Source organism: Aspergillus aculeatinus (assembly GCF_003184765.1).
Source record: "Aspergillus aculeatinus CBS 121060 unplaced genomic scaffold BO66scaffold_4, whole genome shotgun sequence".
Lineage (NCBI taxonomy): Eukaryota > Fungi > Ascomycota > Eurotiomycetes > Eurotiales > Aspergillaceae > Aspergillus > Aspergillus aculeatinus.
In genome coordinates, this window is record NW_020291473.1 from 121,838 (window position 1) to 145,265 (window position 23,428).

The window sequence follows — 23,428 nt, forward strand, 5'->3', positions numbered from 1 at the left end:
GATATCCAGGACGCTGCATATTGTTACCAAAACAGACATGTTGCCTCCACTGGAACCAGCTTAGACGACCTTGAGACTCTTCACAAGAAAGAGCCTGTCACTACTGCTGTTTCAGTCACATGGGTCATTAAGCGGAATGACCGCCGCTATTGTTGGTCTATCCAGCATTCTCCAACCCATCCGCAGTCTCACAAGTACGGCAGACGTCCGATCTGGCAACATCTGCTCTTTGCGTTCAAGAGCTAACGAGAGTATGTTAGAAATGATCTAACACAGCTTAGGGCTTTTCGGGAACTCATCAGCTGAGAAAGTACAGTATGTTGATTGGAGTAATCGTCATCAGCAACAAAAATGGTTGATGATTGCACCATCAGAGCCCGCGCGGGGTCGGTGTTGACATTACACATTCTTCAAAAGCGCTGAAGATGCACTGCACTCTGATCACATTTCTCTAAATTTCTCGCTTTGATAAAGCAAGTATCTCATTGATCAACGTCCAGCCCAACATGACCATCACTGTGACAATCACCGCTCAACAACCTGATATTCAGTACGCCCCCGACGTGAACAAATGGCATACTCGCACGGAGCGTCGCTTACGCACCGAAACCCTTCCTACTGAGCTTCCTTCTGGCTTTCCGGCGAAGCTCGAGTCGGATCTGGTCTGGGAGGGCAAAGACATCGCAGAGCGGTATAACTGGACGTACGTCCTGACCGAGGCAGATCTCGAGGAGATTGACGCTGCAGTGCTGCATTTCAAGTGTACGTGCTCGCTTAACCCCTACCTTGCAGATATATCTCGTTGAATTCTGTTTGACATTGCTGCTCATAGCGTTGAACAAACCCCTTGGTTTCATTGATCCGGAGACCTTCCCTCTACCTGCGCTGCACTCAACGTTACGTGATATCTCGCAGGAGCTTCACAACGGACACGGATTCAAGGTTGTCAGCGGTGTGCCGGTCGACAAGTACTCGCGCGAAGAAAATATCATTATTTACGTGGGACTCTCTGCACATGTTGCCCCGATCCGCGGTCGCCAGGACTCGTCCTATGATGGCACACCGGCAGGCGTGATGCTCAATCATATTAAAGACTTGAGCACCCAGGAGCAGAGCAAAGGCCGCATTGGGGCGCCAGCATATACCACTGACAAACAAGTCTTTCACACCGATGCGGGGGATATCATCTCCCTGTTTGCGCTCAATACGGCCGCGGCGGGCGGCCAGAGCAAGCTGGCCAGCAGCTGGCGTGTGTACAATGAATTGGCGGAAACGCGACCTGACCTCATTCGTACGCTCGCGGAGAACTGGACTCTTGACGGGTACTAGATATCTTTTGTGCAATCAACTTCAAAACATGAGGATGCATTTGTGCTGACTTTACATGGTGACAGATTCGGCAATCCTCAGAACCCATATCATGAGCGCCCGTTACTCTTTCATCAGCCAGCTACTGGCAAGCAGCCTGAGCGCGTCCTGATTCAATATGCACGACGCAACTTCACTGGATTTCAGGACCTGCCCAGGTCCAAGAATATTCCTCCGATCACTGAGGCACATGCGGAGGCCCTCGATTCGTTGCACTTTTTGGCCGAGAAGTACGCAGTCGGGCTTGACTTCCGCAAGGGTGACATTCAGTACATCAATAACCTGAGCATCTTCCATGCTAGAGATGGGTTTCAGGACACCCCGGAGCAGCAGTGAGTATTTGCCTTCTATGGTCTAGGCTTGTTTTAGCAATCGGCTGATAAATTATCAAGGCGCCATTTCGTCCGCCTCTGGCAGCGCGACCCCGAGTATGCATGGGAAACCCCCGGGCCTTTGGTTAGAACTTGGAAGCAGCTATATGACGGAGTCACACCTGAGGCTCAAGTCTTCCCCCTGGAGCCTTATATCAGGGGCTCAGCGGCTGGGGGCAGAAAGGAGTAGGCATGTGTGCTGGTGCTGGATAATGTTGTTGCGGGCTGGTAATTGCGTTATCTCCCGGGCCTTGGCTCAGACATATATAAAGAACGATACGCAGCACTTTACAATATGTGCAATGTTGATTGTGGTGATATGCAGTCCAGCATGGTAGAAAGATTCTCTGATTGTAAAGCATCCAAGGCAGAGCATGGGCAAGCTGTTGAGCATATTCTTGAGTTTTGGCTATAATCTAGCAAATATAGATTCTAGGCAATGATTCAACCCTTTGAGGTCTTTTCTTTGGATTATCTTCGTAAACTTCCGGCGTCTGTAGGAGTGCCGCACTGTCTATGTCACTGGTGGTAATGCCCACGCGGAAATAAGGTCTCGTCTTTCCCATGGTACGGACAAAAATTGCTAGCCCTACAACCCATTCCAGGCTCCACCCGCCATGGTTTTTTCTTAAGGGATACGATTTTTCTTTTCTTCTTCTGCGAAGAAACTTTTTATGAGAAAGAAATTTGTTCTTGTCACAAATCCCAATGTCCTTGAACCTCGCCTACAGTCGCAGGTTTTACTTTCGACGGCCCTATGCGGCATTAGCAGCGCTCGACCGAATTTGCGATAAATCCAGCACATCGCAACTCAAATGCAAGAAGCACCACCATAAATCGAAGATCACATGGAATTGAGGGCATCCTAGGATCAATGGCGGTTTAGGGAAGATTTCTGTCAAATTAGGTTCGCGATAGATGGTTCCCTGGTGGCAAATTGAGGCGAAAACTCGGTTTCAGGTGTCTGGATATGACCCGTTGAAACAGTGAGCCAATAACTACAACGGCCCAGATGGTCCAGTGGTTCTCAGCGCCAATCTTCTAGTGGTTAGGATCCAACCTTCCCATTCTCATAGGATTAGGTTGGGACGCGAGTTCGAGTCTCGCTTGGCGCAATTCTTTTTTGTATTTTTCCGGCTCTGACCCAGGTCCGCTGGTAACACCCTCGTGGTTTGGGTGCTCTTTTTTAACCTGGTTCTTTATTTTTTTTTTTTTTTGTGTCATGTCTATTTAGGCAGTGTAGTTGATTCAGATAAATGTATATATGCGTGCACTGGAACACGTGCTGCTCAATAGGTTTTGCCCTCCCGTGGTTGACCTTTGTCTATATATTCTAGTAGCGCCGGGATTATTTACACCAGGCATCCCTAGTCACCATCACAAGGTGGGGATGGCAGATCACGATAATGGCACAGCACCCCTAAAATATGCATTGTCACACCTACTTGAAATATACCTTAAATATACAGCATGACCCTACTTCATTAGCCACCCTGGTTGCCTTCTCACCTCCGATCGCACAACCGGCAATCCCTCGCTTGAACCTTGAACATCCCTTCAACCATTCAAAGCACGTCCATAAGAATGACCGGCCGAGGAAGCGAACAATTCGATCGTACTTCATGTGCAAGTCCATCATGAATCTAGAGCACAAGTGCAATGTTTTGTGCCTGGCACTGAATCGCAAGTCAGGTCGAGAGTCGAGTCCACCCCCAGTTGTTCATCCCCTTGCGTCCTGTCGCCAACTCAGGCAAGGAATTCCGGACTCTCCGATGCGGCATGCAATCTCATCATCTCCCTCGTTCTGGGCGGTGCGTGTGGCGTCGAGGCCGGCTCGGAGTCCCTGCTTCACGTGCCGATAAAATGGCATTGCTGCGACAGGGCGTGCAAGGGCTGCTCCTGGTGGCCGATGCATTGCTATCTATATATGTCCCCCCAGCCGCACACCACTCTGCCCCCCTGGTGTGACATGCGTCGTGCAATCACGGCGAGGATTCCAGGAGCACTGGGGTTTACACAGACTTTGAGAAGACGACGACATGGGCGACTTCTCACCTCCCCCATACCAGCTCCTCTCCGAGGCGATTATATTCTGGAGCGTCGCAATCGTGCTATACATTGGAAGGATGTAAGTACCAAGAACCCTCACCACGCGGACAGGGTATGTTTCTTTCATAGAGCCCTTACTAACCTACCAAGAGTTTCCCGTGCCATCGCAACCGGTTCGATCAAGCGCCTGTATTGTATGACGCAGCCGGGATTGTCGTGAATTCGTGAGCACTAACGCACCTGATACAGTTGAGGACTATGTGATGAGCGTCACATTTGTAAGTCAAGGCCCACACAGAGAGGAGCACCTGACTGACCAACTGGGCGAGGCAGTTGATCTATACAACATTGCTGGTTTTGATTCAAGTCTCCGCCCGCTATGCGTCTAATCTCGTCGATCCGGCACAATACGATGAGATTATGTCCAACCCACAAGAAGTGCGTGATCGTATCTTTGGGAGCAAGATCGTCATTGGCCTCGAGCAATGCATGTTATTCTCCACCTGGGGGGTCAAGGGTTGCATGTTGACCATGTTCTGGCGGCTCACCCAGAATTTCCGGCTATTGCGGATGTATGTCAATCTGATAGCCGCCTTCATCGCCGTCGGCTTCCTCGTTACCATGGTCACGTACTATGCCGTCTATTGCCGGCCATTCTCACAGTACTGGGCCATGCCGGTGCAGGACATGCAATGCGCGACCTACCAGTACTACTCCATCACTCAGGCAGTCTTCAACATCTCCTCTGATGCTGCCATGCTCGCGCTGCCATTTCCCCTGCTGCGGAAGGCCCAGATGAGGAGGGGAAAGAAAATCATGCTGGCGGGCGTCATGAGTTTGGGTGTCTTCACCATCGCCGCTGCGATTCTCAACAAAGTCTTCAATTTCGCCTCTCCCTTGACGACGACTTATCAAATTTGGTATATACGGGAGGCGAGCACTGCGATCTATGTCGCGAATATGGTTTGTCTGTCGCCCCTGATTCGGAGGGTGTTCAGCTCGAAAATGTATCAGAAGACAAATAGGCCGCATGGTCAGCATGCTCGCTGGCATGGCACAAATCCTTCCAGCGCATCGCGTTCCGCGCAAAGCAGGGGAAAACCGAGATACTGGCACCCGTTCCATTTCTCCCATACATACGAATGGAAACTCGACCAGTCCACCATGAGTGTTAAAGGAAAGCCCCACGAGGATGATCCTGTTGACCAACGAACAAGCGAGGAGGCTATCATCAGAACGATCGCCGGATATCCGGAAAGGACTCTAGGTCCGCATAGAGCCAGTTCCTATCGCTCTCGTGAGGACGAAAGTCAATACACGTTCGAGGAGGGAATAGAGCTGAAGCAAATTCATATGGTAGCGTGAAATGCTAACGAGTTATTTACATCGCCTACCAGCCTCGAACTCACTCTGACGCAACAGAAGTGAGACGCATGAAGACATCAAATCTCGAAAATCCGTATGTAACCCCCCCGGTACCAGAACACCACGAAAGAAGCTCCGCGAATCAGGTCTATGTGCTATGCGAAAGCAAATTGCCACTCCCCCTGAAGTGTCCATGGTCAGCTACCTTTCTTCGGCTCACAACAATCAGCGGGGAATCACGGTCTTCACTTACAGATAGAAGGTTGCGCGATCAGAGAGTGGTACCTCAGAGACGCGGAAGGATGTCCGTACGGATCAAAACTGCCTGCGGAACAGCTGGGCCAGACCCGGCACGAAGCCAACCGGTGCGTGAAGCCCTTGCGTTACAGTAGTCTGTCTTGCACAGGGGGCAGCATGCGTGGCGGCGGGTTAGCCAGGGATCTAGGCAGGACACGTGGAAAATATGACCACACGTCAGAGGACGAATGAAGTCTGGCCCGCGAAACTCATCCATGCAAATGACGCACTCTCTGCTGGAATCTGCCATGTCGAAGCCTTCTCCTGTACCCGGGGCAGCCTGCATGATGTCAAAAGCAGTAGGGGCTGTCCCATCGTAACCAGGAACCTGACGAGGCGTATCAGTGGGGATTTCCTCGGAGCGTGGAGCGTCGTTGACCGGGGCGATCTCAATAGCATCGATAGAGGTAGTGTCAGCCCCGACGGAAGAGGTAGTATCAGCAGCGACGGAAGAAACCCTCGCCTCGGTGGCATCCTTGGCGGGCATGCACCTGGTCCTAGAACTGAGCCAGTCGCTATATTTCATCTGGGGGAAGCGTCTCTCCACGTCACGGCTGGAGATCACGGCACGACTGGACCCCATGGGAGCAGTCTCGGCATCGTTGCTGTGCAGGTTACGGGTACGCTCGCGGCGTCGGACCTCCACACAGATCCTTTTTGTTTCGATTCATCGAGTCAGAATCCGGACACCCACTGAAGAAGAAACGAATGACCGAGGGGAATACGACCCACATACCAAGCAACAAAAACGAAGAAGGCAATGCAGACGGGGGCCAAGTAGCCGAGAATGGCGGCCGACGAGACGTCAACCATGGCTGATGCTGGGTCACCTTGCATCGGCTTTCTGTGAAGATCAAGCTAACCAGGGTGCGCCTAGTTAGAAAACCGACAGGACAGGATATGATCACAGAATCAAACACGAAAGGGCCATGTGCATACCTTGTGACTTGTGTGAAGCGGTGAGGATGGTTGTTTTCTCCGGGAAAGATCAAGGAGTGTAGATAGATGCTATCAGAGGGCCTGCTTGTTGTATATGCAACTCACGAGACCTCTCAAAGCAGCAGATCCAATGTGATGATCACGAGAGAAAAGGTGGAAGCAGATAGCAGAAAGCAGACAGGCAGGAGAGCGTGTTAATTCTGGCACCCCTCACGCACGACGCAGCGCAGCGCAAATCAGATGGCAAGCCCCTATGGTCGAGCGTACATACCGACACGGCAGTTTGGGTGCAAGATGAGTGAGTGAAAGCGCAATCTCTGGCAACCCCTTTCCCCTTCCTCATGGACACCGGACATCGGGGATTACTGTGCTCTTTGTCCGTGCAGAGAAGCAGATAAAGAAGAGAAAGAAAGCCGTGTTCAAGAGAAAGCATCCAGCATCCGGCATGATTTCCCTTTTCCCATCCCAATGACGAAACTCTGACTGGCCGGAGGGGAGACTACCTACCACTTAAATCCCCCCAAATCCGCCCACCGCTCGCTCGCTCAGCCTCGAGGGGAAGGCGGGAGGAAACATGTTGTTCTTTATGCAATTTATCTTCCTCGGAGAGAATCTTACGTGCTTCTATGGAAAGTCCATCAATCTAGTGTAGGGGATGGCTTGCTATGTGCAGATCGATAGATCGGTGGGAGCCGTTGGCAGTGCATGCATGCCTTCAGTAGCGGGAAGTTTAGGAAGTATAAAGTCGAGTAAAGTTAAGCGAGATAAAATTGGTATGATTTCTTCTCTCCCGCCGATCCTATGTATTATTGGCAAAGCAAGTAGGTCGATTTCATTCAGTGGCTACTCTGCGATGAAAACAGAATCATCTGTCCTCGTGGTAAGTTCAAGCCCTACTCCGCGCGCGCAACTGCGACCTTGAAGAGACGGGGTAGATAGAGACATGTTTCTAATCTACGGAGTAGATAGCCTGCATTAACTATTTTTTTGTTCACTCAAACCTGGATCTTCCCTATTTCAAAAATCGGCCACAGACTTCTTTGTGGCTGTGACAATGAAAATTCAGGCATGAGGTGCATGGCATGACGGTGAAAAATGCAGAGCCTCTGCACTGGGGGAGGGAGGCTGTCTCGTCTAGGCAATAAGCCAGAGTACCGGTGTAGGTTGATGCAGCCAAGGCGGTTTGTGCTTCTCTATGGCAGGAGGGTCCACTACTCCACTACAGCAATCGTATATGTGATGTGTATGCATGTATGGAGGCCAAGAGTTTGACTTGGTCTAGAAATCATGGATCATGGATGGAGAATGGTTGGACCCGATCCGTACAGTGTGTCGAATGCGTAGTTAGGTATGCTTCTGCTGATTCCTAAAATGCTCCTGTCTTTGCACTGCCTGGATTTATCTCCACTCTCGGTGTTAACTCACACTCTCCACCTAAAGAAGAGAGGTTTGCGCTTCATCGCCTTGTGCATAGTGCATTGAAGTGGAGAATATCCCAGTTTCGAAGACAATCATGTACGTATGTCTATGAGCACCAAGAGATGCCTGGGCAGCTGGACTTGATGACAAAATGTTGACGTATATTGCATCAATTACGCAAGATTACCATAACAAGCCCGGGTGGTCTAGTGGTATGATTCTCGCTTAGGGATTCCAAACCCAAGCATATCTGCGAGAGGTCCCGCGTTCGATCCGCGGCTCGGGCCGTTATCCTTTTTTCATCGCCATTTTTTGTTCTCTTTTGCTCTTCACCTTCATCCGCTCTCCTCCGACTATATTTTGCAAAACAGCACCGTTTTCTTCAGCCACATTCAATGCAACGAGAAGGCTCTAGGTAGATTACCCCACCGAGTGTAAATCACCTGCCATAACCCTAGAATATACCTAAAAATGTGGAACCTTCTTCGTTTCTCAGTCCCCGGACCATAGTACAAAAGCTCTTCCTAATCGCAGTCTTCAAATACACAAAGGCAGCGAAAACAATATACTACTAGGGTGGTGACTCGGAAGAAAACCGGAAGCAAAAACAACAAATCTTGATCTTTTCCCATCCTCCGCCAAAGATACAAAAGCAACCCCCCCCTGGCGCATCGAAAGATAAGGGTGTATAATATAGGACCTAAGATAAGCAGATACCCCGCGGACATGTTTGTAAAAAAAAAAAAAAAAGAAAAAAAAACGCCTTCGCTATGCAAAAAAAAAGAAGAAAAGTTCAACCTTCCTAACCCGTATTCCTCCGCATTGCCTCATGTGTCTCCACCCGAATATCGAACAACAGGTCGTCAATCTCCTTGAGAGATTGCCTGTCCAGCTTGGCCAATTTGACGTCGTCAAGGACCCTGCGGAGGGAGTTTGCGATTTCCGCCTCGGACTTGACCAGGACAGGTTCGGCTGGGGCCTCGGTTTCTGCTTGAGTAGGGGCAGCGCGGGATGAGGCGCGGGTTTTCTTCTTTTTCTTCTCCGAGTGCTTCTCCCTGCTGAAAGATGGTGTCTTCTGCGACTGGGGAGCGGTTTCTGCGGTCGGGTGCGCATCGGTCATCTGGATGTCGTTGTCTGCCGAGGGCTGCAGATTCTCGACAGGCACGGGTCGGGTCGTCGAAGCGACTTCCTCCTGAGCTTCGAACGCAGGTTGTACCGACTCCTCAGACTTGTGTGTTTCCGGGTCTACCTCGGGAACCGCCGTAGCATCTAGTGCATTCTGAACATCGTCCAGATGATCGGACGCCTTCTCACGCGCTGGCTGCTTTGGCTGGTCTTCTGCCGTAGTCTCCTGGGAATCACTCTCCTCATGTATAGTTTCCGTGTTTATATCATTGTCCTGCTTGCGTGGACGAGAAGGCCGAGGTGATTTCTTCGACTTCTTTTGAAGCACAGGGCTCTCCTCGGATATAGGCGGCGCAGCTTGACCACTTAGGCGAGAAGATCTTCTCTTCTGAGACTTGTCTTGACTCTCTGAAGGCTTGTCCTTCGAGCTGACAGGTTCTGATGCTTGACTGTTAGCGACCGATCTAGTCGTGCTGGAGGCCTCAGCCCTGGTGTCATGTTTCCGTCGTTTCGGTGCAGACTCGGCAGGCGACGACTCAAGGTCGTGAGTGTTTAGCAAGATTTCGTTCCAGCGAGTGTTGTCGGCTTCGTCTTCCTCAGCCGCAGCGGGCGTCTTTGTGAGTCGAGACGAGCGCCGTCTTTCCTTCCTCTGGGGTGTCTGCTCTTCCATCTCACGTTTTCTCTTCCTGGATAGTTGAGGCTCATGCGAAGCTTCCATCGACTCTTCACCGCCCGCAACATCATCTTTATCTACGGCAAGCTCCAGATCTTGCTCCAATTGGGATGACACCTGGTCTTCCATATCAACATCATCGTTGCACAAGCCGGGGTTACCGCTGGGTCGTTCCGCCTGGGACTCGACGATTTCGACATTCTGAGGCAAGTCCTTCTCCACTTCGGGCCCAGTCTTCGAACCGACGGCGTTGGCCGAGGCGGAGGCCCTTGTGGAGTGTGTATGACGTGTCTCCTTACTGGATTCTGTGGCAGCTCCTGTATGTTGCTTCTCGGTTGTGGATTGCAGAGGAGAATCAGAGGTCTTCCCAGTAGAAGAGCGGAGGCGTTTAGTCATAGGCTGGTCTGCGACGTCGTTTGGATTGTCCTGAGTGACGTGTTCAGTCTGATTGAGCTCAGAATTTGACTTCTTCTTGAGCTTGGCAGAGCGTCTGGCCTTCTTCTTTGCCTTCTTGCTCTTACCCGGTGTGGTCGTTGGTGTCTCAAGATCAACGGGTGTCTCGTTACTAGGATGGGGACCAGGAGTGAGCGAGTGATGATCTGCGGGAAGTGAAGTGAGTTCTGGAGGTGATGATCGGGGCTCGTTGTCCAACAAAGAGGCTTCTGGGGCAGATGTTGGGGGTGGTGGCACATGTGAGTCGCTCAACTGCGCCCTCCCTCTTGAAATAGGAGTCGGTGACGAGCCAAGGTAGTTATATTCGTTCTCTGCCGACACAGGCGGCAAAGGGGGTGTTTGCGGGGTCCCTGCATATGTGTCCGAGTGATGCAGGTGACGCAAGTGCGGCGGTGTCATGAAGTGGATATCTCTAGGTGTATTGCTCGGCGGGGAAGAAGACCTGAGGCTTTCAATCATCGAGAACAACTCGCTGCGCTTGTTACCGTCCTCTGGGCCTGATACGAAAGGGTCTGGATGAGAAGCAGCAACATGTTGCTCGGCACGCTGACTGTCAGCTTCGAAAGCTCGTTCCCGCTCAAGTTCTTTTGTGCGCTCTCGTGTGACTGCACGGTCTGAGCCCCTAGTCACAGGCGACGAGTTCAAGCCCGAGTCGACCGGATTGTCTAGAATGAAAGAGATCCGTGACTTTACGGACATGTCCCCAGAGCCGTTTTTGGTTTCCTGTTCGTCGAAAGTACTCATCCGAGCTCCAGGCTTCGAAGGGTTAGCATGAGCTGGCTGTCGCTCGTTATGACATGACATACCTTCGATTCTTCCAAAGGTGTGATGGCCTGCTGATGTTTAATGAGAGCTTCCAAGCTCTCCAGCGCATGCGTTATTCTTTCAGGGCGGGACAAAAATCTCTGTGAACCGATGGTAGAATTCCAGAAGTCATAGAACCTCCTTCTTACTGATATGTGTGAAGAATCTAGACCCGCGTGAATGATATCTTCGAACTTTTGCAGGAACGAGGCATTATGGGGGGAAGATGCTTGTAGGATATTCAGAACAGCCGAAGAGAGTGCGCGACACTATACAAGGGTTAGAGTATGTCCAAGCCCCTTGCTTCTGACACTTACTGCAGTGAGAATCCTGCTCTCCACACCACTCTCCACGCTCATTCGCTTGTCCTCATCTTTCAGATAAATAGCCAGGGGTAGCTGAAGACTTTCCAGCATGATAGACCGGACAGTTGAAGTACCTGAGCCCAAGAGTGATGTTAAGGATTCAATGAAGTCCGCCATACCGCTCGTCTCTGAGGGGTCGAAGTGTTCATAAGAATCCAACAGGGTACGCCCAACCAGGTCAACCAGTTTGTGGAACGGCAAGTGGCTCTCATTGTTGTCTCTCTCAAATTGTTGGTAATAGGTAATGGAAAGCAAGTGCTTGAGAATAGATGCCAACGGCAAGTAAGACCTCCGGGCACCACCCTTCATGATTGACTCGGCAAGAGGCTCAATGATCATGAGTGTGATTGCTTGGTCACTTCTCTCGGTTCTCACCACACGTATCAGGGAGTCAAGCAGTTCATTCCATACCTGAAAGTTGCGATAGTAATTCAACCCCGTTGAAAGAACTTTCACAGCATTTTCATAGTCTCGGGTAACGGATCCATCGCGTTCTCGCGCAGTCTCCATTGGAAGTGAGCGCAAAGAATCAGCAGCTGACTGTGCTGTACACTCCCAGACGGTCTGTGCCAAGAAGGGACCCAAGGGGAAGTCGGAGTCACTGTACTCATCGTAGAGACTGGCACATTGTTGTAGTAATTCTAAGCGCGAGCTTCGAGAAATTTTATCACTGCACGTGGCCTCAAGTACACTCTTGACCAAGTGAGAATACGCCGTGCTTGGCACCGTTATCACAGACATTTCACTGATCATTCGGAGGTAATGCAAGGTCGGGGTGCTTAGATTGGCGGTTGCTCTCGAATGGCGATGGGTTGGCGTGGTAGCAGCTTGGAACGAGTAGTCGGAGGTCCGCAGAACAAGCTTCTCTGTAAACCGAGCACTTCCTAGGGCGTGGATCATCGTAGTGGACAAGAACCCAAATCGCTCGAAGAAAGTGTCCATGGAGCCATCCTCTTGTTTTGCGCTGAGCGCGTCTGGCCCGGTAGTCCAGACCCGCCTAAGAAAAACCAGTACGTGAGCCACGGTCTGCATCGACTCAGGAGTTGGGGTAATCTCTTTGTTTAAGGTGAACGCCAAGGCTCTAGATAAATTCAGCCATGCAGCGCCAACATGCGACTGTTCAAGGCTATCTGTCCAGATTGTTGCTTTGAAGATACTCTCAAGAACATCAAGCACTGATGAAATTCTGGATCTTAGCCACCTGCTATCAATAGAAGGCAACTCCTCCGGATCCAGCTTGTTGCTCTCATTGACTTTGTTTTCTACCCAGGGCCTTGGGTGCGAGCTCCAGAACATGCTGGACAGCACGTGAGCGACTCGATCATGCATGCCGGGCACTGTTGCGAATACCGTTGATAAGGGCGAGGCAATGTACTCTTTCCAAACAACATCCAGGTGCTCAAAAGTTGCAGACGGGCGGAAGGCATAGTACAACAGATTGTAATAACTGCACAATGCCAGCTGGCTAGGTTGCTTGTCGTGCTTCTTGCGGTCGAATTGGGACATGATTGGTTTGCTCAGCATCTTGAGTATAGAAGGGCTTGTTGTATCGCTCGGGCCAACGACCAGAACAAATCGATTCCAACCCACGATAGCCTGAGCTTTGATTGAAGAGTCACTGCAATTGAAGCACCTCTGCAAAACCAGCACCCATTCTTTGAAATGTTCCCACTGGTCAACGTTGAACTTTTTACTTCTCAGAAGCAGTACGATCACGCCCCAGACCTGCGGTACATGTATACCTGATTCGGGATTGTTCATCATCCGTGACATTCTCTCGCATACTTCAGTCACCATCTTTCTGCCCTTGTCTATGAACCTTCCAAACACATCCCGAACGGCCTTTGATAGCGTTGGATTGGGCCCACACGTGATAGAGGCCTGGAAGCCGACAGAAATAGCTTTGAGGCGAGTATCCTTCATATGATGAAGTAGTCCCGAGATTAAATGCTCCATCCACAACGCTGCGTGAGAGACGAATGTCGATTTCGATTGACTGAGAACACGAGAGTAGATGCTCAACCGCTGAGACACAATTGCATTTCCGTTGACACGGCTAGTCAGACTGTTCAAGACAGTGAGAAGGCGTATCACCCTGGCATTGGTCATGATTTTTGTATGAAAGTTTTGTGTAGCCAAGACAGATAAGTAATGTGTGATCACGGACTTAGGCACTTTGGCATCCTGCAGGCAATCGATCGAGTGATCGATAAGGAATGCCTTGAACTCGTCCGACAGTCGCGCAGATATCTCATTGTGCCAAACAAGAGCAACAGCCAGTTTCAGCGCCTGGATGACAAGATTGGTGTCCAAAGGTCCTCCAGTCGTCAGGTCTCTGCTGATGTCTCGTTGTATAAAATGTGTAATTGTGCCCAACTTCGCGATAACTTCCTGCTCTCCAGGAAGCCCTTCATATGCCCTTAGCGCCCCGAAGAATTGCATGTATGCATCGAGTCTGGAGCTGACTGTGTCGCCAGCTAATTGCTGGAGAATGGATTCAAGAAGCATGGCGAACGTGTCGGGAATGGGAGGGGCGGAGGAAGGAGAATCGGCTAGAGCGTGCGAGCTCGTCGTCTTGAGGATCGACTTTGCGGGTTTGAGTTCGTTCGAAGGGGGAAGAACTTTCAGCTCAGGTCGCGATTTGGCGGTGGTATTCGTGAAAGTCGGAGGTTTGATATATTTAGTCCATGGCGAGAAGTTCACGCGCTTGGATTGACGGGTCGAGGGGGCCCCGGTCGAACCATTGACAGAGAAAGGAGAGTCACGAGGCGTATGCACAATGGCCGGGGAGTCTTCCCTTCGATCTTTCTCAGACAGCATAAAAGATGATGTCCTTGGTGGAGTCGGCGGACGAGCAGAGACAGGACCGAGAATCTCCACCATATTTTTGACGATCGAATGGTTAAGAAATAGGAATCAGAAGCGGAGAGAGAAAATAGGACATCGCGATATGGCCTGGCGATGATCACGAGTGGTCCATGCTCTAGTTCAAGCCTGAGAGAAACAACCTGGAGCGAGATTTGAAGCCCAGATGAAGCAGGGCTGTCGAGCGTTTGATCCTCGGGGAACCGCGCCAAGCCACGCAGCTCAAAAGGGACGCGCCTGTGGCTGAGGCACGCGTAAAGTGGCAGCGCCGCGTTTGATGCCTGAGGAGACAAGGCACCAGTATCCGGGCGGGAAGTTGAAACAAATCGAACAAACAAATGAACCATTTAAGTTAATGATGATAGAACCAGTCTAGATATTTGGGCTCGAAACATGGGTCTGGACTCGTGTCTTTGATAGGAAACATTCTCGAAGAACTGAGAATATCCTCCTAGACAGGACGCAGAAAGATCTTCCTATATCAGTACATACTTTCTTCCGTCGATACTTGTGGAGATACACATACATTTGTGAGCCTGAGTGGGGTTTTCCTGCTTTATTGCACCTCTCCGATCCTCTATTCACCGATCCATCATCGGCTTAAACTTCTGGCAAGAACCATCCCCGCGGATCCAAGGCCCGAAACCTCTACATCACTTGGTCCAGGGCCTTTGAACCTTGCGCTACAGCGTGACTTATCTCACCAAAGGAGTGTTAATACTTTGACCTTTCGGATTACTGGAACACTGAGGTTCGTGCGGTCGCAAAGGTCACTAGCTCTAATCAAGCGGGGCCCAAGTTTGGGTGGACTACCAGGGGGTGTCCTATTCATACAAAGCCACACGGGACACAGGAATCCGGTTGCTCCTCTGCCGAATTCAAGTTTTGAACAACATAAAAGATGGAGTTTCGCACGCTCCAAGGTGCAGGTATGTAGAAACCACCTTCATATCGATGTAGACTAACAGATTATGCTTAGCTAAACTGCAACGGGTCTCCCAGTTGGTGGAGTTGCTAAAACAAGACCAGCTGAAGAAGTCGCTCACATCACAGCGTAAGTACAAAGAAAAGCATACTTATGAGCAAGCTTCTTACAACATGGAATGCACTTTATAGAACGCGTACAAACCCTGTTAGAGCTGAGGCAGCATGGCACCAATCCTGATAACGCAGGCCCGATCTATTCTAAAGAGGTACTAAGAACCAACTACTCATAGCTTGCTTCGACTGCTGACTATTCTATAGGGAATAGAACTGTTAGCCAAGTACGGTGTTACGGGAGAAACGACTGATGTGCGGCGAGCTGCCCTACGATGCGTTGCAAATGCTCTCCTCCTTAACCCTGCTATGCGTCAGCTGTTTGTTGATACAGGCTATGGAGGTAAATTGGCTGAGTTACTCAAAGTATGTAAATCAATTACACCATCTTACACGTATTTCTATTTGCTGACACCAGGCTAGTGTGACTCTTCAGACGACGAAATGGTTATCAGTCGCATACTCTTTCTCTCCACATATGATACCACCATGGACTTCGAAATACTGATTAAGAATCATCTCTTGAGTGAAAATGTCAACTATGTAAGTGAGCCCCCTCCACCATCACACCCCCCTCTTTGGCCCCTAGAGGAGTAGAACCAAACTGACTGATCAATCTATGTAGCAAATTACTCGACACGCCAAGCAATTTCCGAAGTCGGGAAAGAAGCCCTTGTCGCAGATGGACGAACTGGCGCTCATCGACACACTGAAATTGATTTTTAATGTCTCCAAGATCTATCCGGAGCTTGCGGGGAGTTTTTCGCCTTCGATCCCGCACCTCTTCAAGATCATCAGCCGGATGGATATTCCTGAAAAGCCTCTAGACGGTTTGCTCGGATATCTTCTCAACTGCCTGTCAACCCTTGACATTGAGAACAAGAAAGGCAAAGCATGGGAGAGCAGTCCGCTCTTTCCGACGTTTAATCAGAACTGCAATGTCGACAAGCTGATCAATATTCTGGACCAGGCTGTGTCTGCATATAAGGCAGATGAGTTGGAAACCAAAGCGATCCCACTCTTCCACACTCTTGTGACTATTCATGAGCTGGCACCTGATGGCGTCCGCAAGTACATGCAATGGCTTTTGTTGCCCGAAGAGAATGATAGAAGTCGTCCCATTGGACAGTCCGACACGCTTTCCTCCAAGCTTCTGAATCTCTCAACCACTCCCTATCCGAACGTAAAGACAGCTATCTCCGAGCTCATGTTCGTTCTCTCTGGAAAGGACGCGGAGAACTTGACCAGAAACATTGGCTATGGATTTGCAGCAGGATTATTGGCTTCCCGTGGCATGGAGATACCGCAGACAGCGGGCGAGGCATTCGCTACGAACCCGCAGGGATTCGATCCGGAGGTCAACCCCATAACTGGCCAGAAATGGGCTGCGGAGAAGAAGGATGAATGGCCGCCTATGACAAAGGAAGAGAAGGAGCGTGAGGCAGAGCGATTGTTTGTGCTCTTTGAGAGGTTTGTGTTCCTCCACCGATGATATAGATGATTGCTGACAGCTTCATACAGGGCCAAGGCGAATGGAATACTCAACGTGGAGAACCCTGTCACGCGTGCCCTTCACGAAGGTAGATTTGAAGAACTGCCTGATTCGGACGACAGCGACTGAGCATTTGCTTTCTGACCCCTTTGTTACTGCTGTATCATACCCCGTCAATTGAACTGGGACCCGGAGTTGTACAGGTTTCCTTCCCATCTAAGATGTCTGATCTTGCCGTCTAGCCCTCAGCATAGCACTACAGTTACAGTTCCCACTTGTACATTAATTCGGGTAGCTCTGTCCCTCATTGCCTTGATCTGTCATCCGCAGAATCGAATGGAAAGCAAGCAGGCATGATTTGGCCACCCATTAATAAGCGACAGAATCCCAGAGTAGAAGCTCCGAGCATCAGCTCGAATATGCTTGAAGCTTCCGGTAGAGTCTGGTATTGAGACCTGTGGACCTGTAGTATGAGCAGTTTGTATTTGCATATCAGTTCTCAGGCCTTAGGAAGCAATGTTGAAATGGTGCGAATGACGTACGGATCTGGTGCGGGGCGGGGTTTTAGGCGGGCGGCGCAAAAATCTCCGCCCGCGGCAGAAAAAGAGTAGTCTGTCGCGCGGGGCACTTCGAATTCGATTTCCCAATCCACCCAACAACAACCAACCACCAGAGTTTGTTATCGGTCACCAAAGAGACCTCCATTGTATACCCACCACATTGAAACATTCTTCAAAGCATATTCCCACACACACAATCGTCAAAATGTCGAAGCCTTTCGATCCCGAGACCGCGGAGAACTTGGACGATGTAAGTTCGTGCTTTGCGCCAGGAAGAAAACTCCCCTGGTGATCTCCATCTTTCGAAACCAAGATCAACAGCTAATCTTCTCGCGCTGTAGATGGAGAAGCAGTTTGCCGTCAAGGGTCCGTTTTCCTCTCACCTCCCCGTTCTAGGTAGAATCGTTCATACTCACCCGCCTTTACAGCCGTGGAGCACTTGATGACATACTGGGCGATCCTCGAGAAGGTCCGCGGCTCGCAACTTCGTCTGACCAAGATGGACGATGAGATCTACGAGTCCTTCATGAAGGAGTTCCCGGACTTCGACCCCGCCGAGACGCTGAACGAGGACACGATGAAGAGCAAGGAGGGCAAGGAGAAGTGGCGCAACTGGATGAACCAGTATGAGAAGACCGTCACCGACTTCAACTTCGGAACTATGCTCCGCTCCAACCCCAAATTCGAGTACGACCAGGAGACGACTATCTTCGGTGGGTTTTCTTTTTTTGATTACAGGAAGTTTGTTTGCACTGGGGGGATATGTGGGACTAACTTCGCAAAACAGCTATGCGCATGCAGTTTTACGCGATCGAGATCGCCAGGTGAGCATCATCGCGCCCCGAATAAGAAAAAAAAACACAAGTGGAACTAATCAATTATCGATTCGTTAGAAACCGCGCTGGACTCAACGACTGGATCTACGAGAAGGCCCAGAAGGCGAGCTCCTAGATGTGTGCCACGGAGTACTGGAAAAACCTTTCCTTGGCCCTTCTAGAATAGTCGCACGAATGACTGGATCCGTTCCCCAGCTCCCAATCCTGCATTCGCTGTCGCTTTATGGGATAGTGCAACGACTCGAGTCCATAGTCATCCCCCTTCACGGCCCGTGCATGGTCCAATGGATCGTTCGGTAGCGGCCGTAAATGTTGCTTCTAATGACCTTGGCAGAGAGTCTGGGTTCCCTGCGAGAATGGAACCGGGGTGGTCTCAATTTCTTCTCTTCATTCTCAAAAAGCGAAACATTATATGTATATACAGTGGGTGGATCTTGTTCATTGGAAATGAAGTAATGAATAGACATTTTCTTCTTTTGGGGGGTGGTTGGCCCTCAGGGCGAGCGGAGAAACAACAATGCCAACCGTGGATCATTATCTTTTCCTTCCTCAATATAACCGCTTTGGGACAAGGAGCGGGATAATGGGTTATCTCAGCCTGCCATGAATGACTCCCCTTTGTCACGCCTCACAAACAGGATGGAGCATAGGCGAGTGTTAGACTTTTTGGGTTCCTCATCTCTCAATATGTATAGATCGTCTGCGAAGACCGACCTTTCTGCATTCTTAGTCAAACCATGTATCTCCCAGAGTTTATCAAGACGCCTCGTCGATAGATAAAAGAAAGGAATACAACAGTCAATCAAGGACGGCTCGCAAGGCCGAATCAAACGATGGCCGCGTCTACTCTCCGACTTCCCTCGGGCAGAAATGCGGGCTGGTTGTCTTTGTTCAGCTTCACAACTGGGAAGCATGCGCCGACTCTCATCGGAGGAGTCGTGCTCGCTCTCGTCGCCAGTCTGCCCACACCGGCCTTCTCTATATTGCTGGGCCAGATCTTCAACGAATTTACCTTGTTCGGAGGCCAGGAGATCACTAATCACGACCTGATTCGGACGACGACGAAGTATTGCGTCCGACTGGCGGTCCTGGGAGCAATCAGTTGGATCTGTAACGGATGCTACTATGTCCTGTTTGTTATCTTCGGAGAGCTGCAAGTGGCGAACGCTCGCACCGAGCTTTTCGACGGCCTCTTGAAGAGGGATCAAGAATGGTTTGAGACACAGCAGGATGGCACTCGGGTGTACCTGTCAAGTCTCCAGGGGTGCGTTGCATGATGATTCTTGTTTGGCTCGCCCTAACAGGCTGACACTGAAAACTAGTCATATCGATGACCTGCAGAAGGCGACGTCGCAGGCATTCGGGCTTGCCGTACAATACTTTTTTCGAGCGATCGTCTCGCTGATCCTAGCCTTCTATACGTCCTGGAACCTGAGCTTGGTCACTCTGGCCGGGATGCCGGTGCTATCGGCCATCATCTCATTCCTGTCCTCGAAAATGAATGCGAGCTTCGAAGCGCAGAAGGTCGAGCTTGCGAAGTCGTCGAAGATTGTGGACAGCGCCACCACCTCGATCGATGCTGTCAAGTCCTTCAATGGGCAACTCATCGAGCACCGGAGTTTTGTGGCCAGCATCGACAAAGCAGCAGTGTGCTATTTGAGGCGAGCACGCTTCACCTCTCTGCAGATCGCATTCCTGCGTATGATGTCCTTCGGTATGTTTATTCAAGGTTTCTGGTATGGCAGCTCTCTGGCGACGTCCGGCCAGCTCTCTGCAGGGGAGGTTTTGAGGACCTTCTGGGCCTGCTTGGCAGCAGCGCAGTCCTTCGAGTTCATCATGCCGCAGGCAGCTGTAATGAAAAAGGGCAAGATCGCTTCCCTTGCCCTGCGAAACGCGTTGAGTGATCGAGCGGACGGTAAAGCCCCGGGGGTGTTAGACGGGGCCATATGCCCGGATGTCTGCCACGGCGACATTGAAGTTAAAAACGTGTGTAGTATATCACCACTCCTCTTTCATGTTAGTTCACCCGCTAATCCGCCGGTGCCTAAAAGCTTTCTTTCTCATACTCGTCTCAACCAGACAGACTCAGCCTGAACTCAACGAGCTTCTTCTTCCCAGCTGGAGAGACCACGTTCGTCATAGGAAAAAGCGGATCCGGAAAAAGCACTCTTGGACAGCTGCTTGCCCGCTTCTACATGCCGACATCGGGTGAGATTCTTATTGATGGCCATCCCATACAGACGTTGAGTACGAATTGGATTCGCAAAAATGTGACACTCATCGAACAACGGAGCGTGCTGTTCAACGAGTCTGTGTTCATGAATATCGCATTTGGAAGCCGAGATCACAGTCGGCTCCGGAAACCTGACATTCAAGGATGCATTGATTTAGCCAGGTTAGAGGGGACTATACAGGCTATGCCCGAAGGCATCGAAACATGTGTTGGACCCGGTGGGAATTTTTTGAGTGGGGGTCAAAGGCAGCGGGTTGCGATCGCCAGAGCTCGACTCAGAGATACTCCTATATTGATCATGGACGAACCGACAAGTGCCCTAGATGGCACCAACCGCGTCGAAATTATGAAAGCTATTCGAGAATGGCGACGGGGCAAGACGACGATTATCATCACGCACGAAATGTCCCAGATCCTGGACCGCGACTTCGCATATATTCTAGAGCATGGCTCGGTAGTGCACGCCGGTTATAGACATGAGCTGGAGGAAAACAAAGTATTCTTCCCTTCACAAAGTAAGAAAACCACCGAGCAAGGTGAAGAAGAAGAAGACGCAAGCGGCGCGATGAGCCGGAGCCCATCGCCTGAGCCAGGCTCTTGTGATACATCGAAAGCTCGAAATAGACATTTCTATGACCCAGTGCGAGATGCATATCTCAAGGAGATGCTGTCGACTGACAACGAGTATGCCGGTGGGGTGCGATCCAGAAGACAAAGCGTGTTCGGATCCATGCTTCCACTGCATGCGCAGCGGGAATCCATCGACTCAATTGCCATGGAGATGATAGAGCTCAACACGATTCAAGTCAACGGTGCAAAGGCACAGCTCAACCGAATTAGCCGTCACATTGCTGCCAACAACCACCCGCTTGATCGCATTGACGAAATGGTTGCGGATGAGCACCCCGAGCAAGTGGCCCGCCTCCTGCCCCAGCAACGCAGGCCTTTACGGAAGATCTTGTTGACCATGATACCGAATTTGACGACTGGACAACGTTGGCTGCTGGCGCTCGGATCTTTCAGCACGCTTCTCCATGCGATGGCGACTCCGGTGTTTTCTTTCTGTTTGTCGCAGCTGCTGCAGACTTTCTATAACAAAAAAAGCCACGCGTCGACGTGGTCTTTGGCCGTCCTCGGGGTATCACTCGCCGATGGTGTAGTGTCCTTTTTGATGCATTACCTCCTGGATCTATGCGGTCAGGCTTGGGTCGATAGTATACGCAAGATCGGCTTCGCTCGAACCCTCGACCAACCCCGCAAATGGTTTGACGAAGAAGGGAGCAGACCCTCCCAGCTAACAACATGCCTGAACCAAAACGGTGAGGAGATGCGCAACTTGGTTGGCCGTTTTGGTGGATATCTCCTCGTGGCTGCCACCGTTGCTCTGACTGCGATTATCTGGAGCATGGCACTCTGCTGGAAGTTGACTCTTGTTGTTCTCGCTTGCGGCCCCGTCATTTACGCTATCACTAGAGGCTTCGAGAGGACGACTGGATTATGGGAGAGACGATCTTCTGGAGCTAGAACCACGACATCGGAGGTCTTCATCGAGACGTTTTCAGAGATCCGGACAGTCAGAAACTTGACACTAGAGCCGTTCTTTCACAAGAAGCACTTGAAAGCTGCGGCGGTGTGCATGACCATCGGCATCAAAAAAGCTCTCTACACGGGTTCTCTTTTCGGCCTGGTCGATTCTATGATTATGTTTGTCAGTGGTGAGTCACGAGACTGTTGAAGTATCATGCAGCAGATGCTGATGAATCAAAGCTTTGATATTCTATTATGGGGCGGTGCTGGTATCTTCGGCAGAATTCAGCGTCGAACAACTCATGAGCGTGTTTTCCATGCTCCTATTCGGCATTGGATATGCAAGCGTGGTTCTTTCATGGAGTATGTTCTCATCATCTGCTGTTTCCCACCTGTATAGCATTTACTGACAATCCCAAAGTCCCTCAAATTGGCACGTCGCAGGAGATGGCTAATCAGCTCTTGCGCCTCGCGGATCTCCCCAAAGGTAGCTCGCACGAGCATAAGGGAACCCTCAAGGTCCGCCAAGTCGCACCAGTCAAGATCACGGGGCTCAGCTTTCGGTATCCAACCCGGTCCAACGCACTGGTGCTGAAAGACGTCTCCATCACCATTCCGAGAAACTCATGTACAGCGATTGTTGGGCGTTCCGGGTCGGGGAAGTCCACAATAACATCGCTGCTTCTCAATTTATACGAGAGTCCGAAGTCAGCCCAAGGGTGGCCCACAATTGCTTTAGGGGGCGTTGACATTCATCAAGTGCACACTCCAACGCTTCGATCTCTCATCTCGATTGTGTCGCAGCAGCCCTCTATCTTCCCGGGGACGATCCAGGAGAACATAACTTACGGCCTTGAAGACTCGTCCCCACTCCACCAGATTTACCATGTACGCGCTGCCGCACAGGCAGCTGGGATTGATGAGTTCATTTCATCTCTGGCCCAAGGCTATCTCACAGTTATCGGAGACGGTGGCGTGGGTTTGTCGGGAGGACAAGCTCAGCGGCTTGTCATCGCACGAGCTCTCATTCGAAAGCCCCAGATCCTTATCCTGGACGAGGCCACATCCAGCCTTGATCCTACTAATGCTAAGATCGTTCGCCAAACGGTGCAGCAGCTAGTCGCCGGACAACTTGGACTTACTGTGCTCATCGTCACGCACGCAAGAGAAATGATGGAGATTGCGGACACGATCGTCGTGCTTGATCAAGGTCGTCTGGTTGAGGACGGGCCATTCGAAGAGCTGGCGCGCCGGAATGGCGGGAAACTGAAGGCTTTGATAGAGGACCCCTGCGAGGACGATGCGACCGATGCATAAAACAGAGGTAATGTTGTGCAATAAAGGCTGCATCGCTGGACGTGAGGCACCTGCGACGACGAAGGAAGCGCTCAATCGTCGATTCTGTCTTTCCCGGAGGCTTTCGCTTTGACCGGCATGAAAAGTCACCAAGCTATCATGTACATACTTGTCGCTTCTTCAATTCTCTTTGTTTCCAATTAAGATCTTGCTTGATCCAAAGGAGGTATCAATCTGTAGGCAGACCAAGACCTTTAGAGGGCTGGGGTGGCCGGTAAGACTGGGTTGACGTTGTCGACACCTACCTTACTTACAGCGGTGAGGTATAGCTTGTGGGGTATGGCTTGAAACAA

At 50.7% G+C, this 23,428-nt stretch overlaps 7 protein-coding genes and 2 non-coding genes across 9 annotated transcripts; 7 read left to right on the forward strand and 2 right to left on the reverse strand.

The window, feature by feature from the left end:
* The first annotated feature begins 59 nt into the window (after positions 1–59).
* On the forward strand, positions 60–2,117 carry BO66DRAFT_365251 (TauD/TfdA family dioxygenase). The gene is made up of 4 exons (XM_025645204.1): positions 60–762; positions 833–1,322; positions 1,395–1,700; positions 1,761–2,117. The coding sequence occupies exons 1-4, from the start codon at positions 507–509 to the stop codon at positions 1,927–1,929; spliced, it is 1,221 nt and encodes a 406-aa protein (XP_025507945.1). The 5' UTR covers positions 60–506; the 3' UTR covers positions 1,930–2,117.
* A 652-nt stretch (positions 2,118–2,769) lies between these two features.
* On the forward strand, positions 2,770–2,854 carry BO66DRAFT_t32. The gene has a single exon. It is a non-coding gene; the product is annotated as a tRNA-Gly (tRNA).
* Positions 2,855–3,778: 924 nt separating this feature from the next.
* BO66DRAFT_313446 (uncharacterized protein) lies at positions 3,779–5,153 on the forward strand (the record flags this gene model as incomplete). The annotated part of the gene is made up of 2 exons (XM_025643387.1): positions 3,779–3,867; positions 4,118–5,153. 2 exons carry the CDS (start codon positions 3,779–3,781, stop codon positions 5,151–5,153), a joined length of 1,125 nt encoding a protein of 374 aa, XP_025507946.1.
* A 286-nt stretch (positions 5,154–5,439) lies between these two features.
* Positions 5,440–6,263, reverse strand: BO66DRAFT_313147 (putative RING finger protein; the record flags this gene model as incomplete). Its single annotated transcript, XM_025643377.1, has 2 exons — positions 5,440–6,090; positions 6,183–6,263. The coding sequence occupies 2 exons, from the start codon at positions 6,261–6,263 to the stop codon at positions 5,440–5,442; spliced, it is 732 nt and encodes a 243-aa protein (XP_025507947.1).
* A 1,740-nt stretch (positions 6,264–8,003) lies between these two features.
* BO66DRAFT_t33 lies at positions 8,004–8,095 on the forward strand. The gene has a single exon. It is a non-coding gene; the product is annotated as a tRNA-Pro (tRNA).
* Positions 8,096–8,569: 474 nt separating this feature from the next.
* Positions 8,570–14,245, reverse strand: BO66DRAFT_417410 (putative telomere length regulator protein (Rif1)). Its single transcript, XM_025649675.1, has 3 exons — positions 11,181–14,245; positions 10,973–11,132; positions 8,570–10,865 (listed from the first exon to the last, which is right to left on the reverse strand). The coding sequence occupies exons 1-3, from the start codon at positions 14,109–14,111 to the stop codon at positions 8,611–8,613; spliced, it is 5,346 nt and encodes a 1,781-aa protein (XP_025507948.1). The 5' UTR covers positions 14,112–14,245; the 3' UTR covers positions 8,570–8,610.
* A 749-nt stretch (positions 14,246–14,994) lies between these two features.
* Positions 14,995–16,752, forward strand: BO66DRAFT_408063 (synembryn; the record flags this gene model as incomplete). The annotated part of the gene is made up of 7 exons (XM_025649094.1): positions 14,995–15,022; positions 15,073–15,147; positions 15,210–15,286; positions 15,339–15,497; positions 15,555–15,674; positions 15,757–16,601; positions 16,653–16,752. The coding sequence occupies 7 exons, from the start codon at positions 14,995–14,997 to the stop codon at positions 16,750–16,752; spliced, it is 1,404 nt and encodes a 467-aa protein (XP_025507949.1).
* Positions 16,753–17,279: 527 nt separating this feature from the next.
* On the forward strand, positions 17,280–18,581 carry BO66DRAFT_388195 (polysaccharide biosynthesis domain-containing protein). Its single transcript, XM_025646494.1, has 5 exons — positions 17,280–17,433; positions 17,525–17,549; positions 17,612–17,896; positions 17,971–18,007; positions 18,077–18,581. Exons 1-5 carry the CDS (start codon positions 17,389–17,391, stop codon positions 18,132–18,134), a joined length of 450 nt encoding a protein of 149 aa, XP_025507950.1. The 5' UTR covers positions 17,280–17,388; the 3' UTR covers positions 18,135–18,581.
* A 27-nt stretch (positions 18,582–18,608) lies between these two features.
* Positions 18,609–23,096, forward strand: BO66DRAFT_456852 (ABC transporter ATP-binding protein; the record flags this gene model as incomplete). Its single annotated transcript, XM_025652158.1, has 5 exons — positions 18,609–19,283; positions 19,342–20,035; positions 20,071–21,967; positions 22,020–22,142; positions 22,201–23,096. The coding sequence occupies exons 1-5, from the start codon at positions 18,853–18,855 to the stop codon at positions 23,094–23,096; spliced, it is 4,041 nt and encodes a 1,346-aa protein (XP_025507951.1). The 5' UTR covers positions 18,609–18,852.
* Between the last annotated feature and the right edge of the window lie 332 nt (positions 23,097–23,428).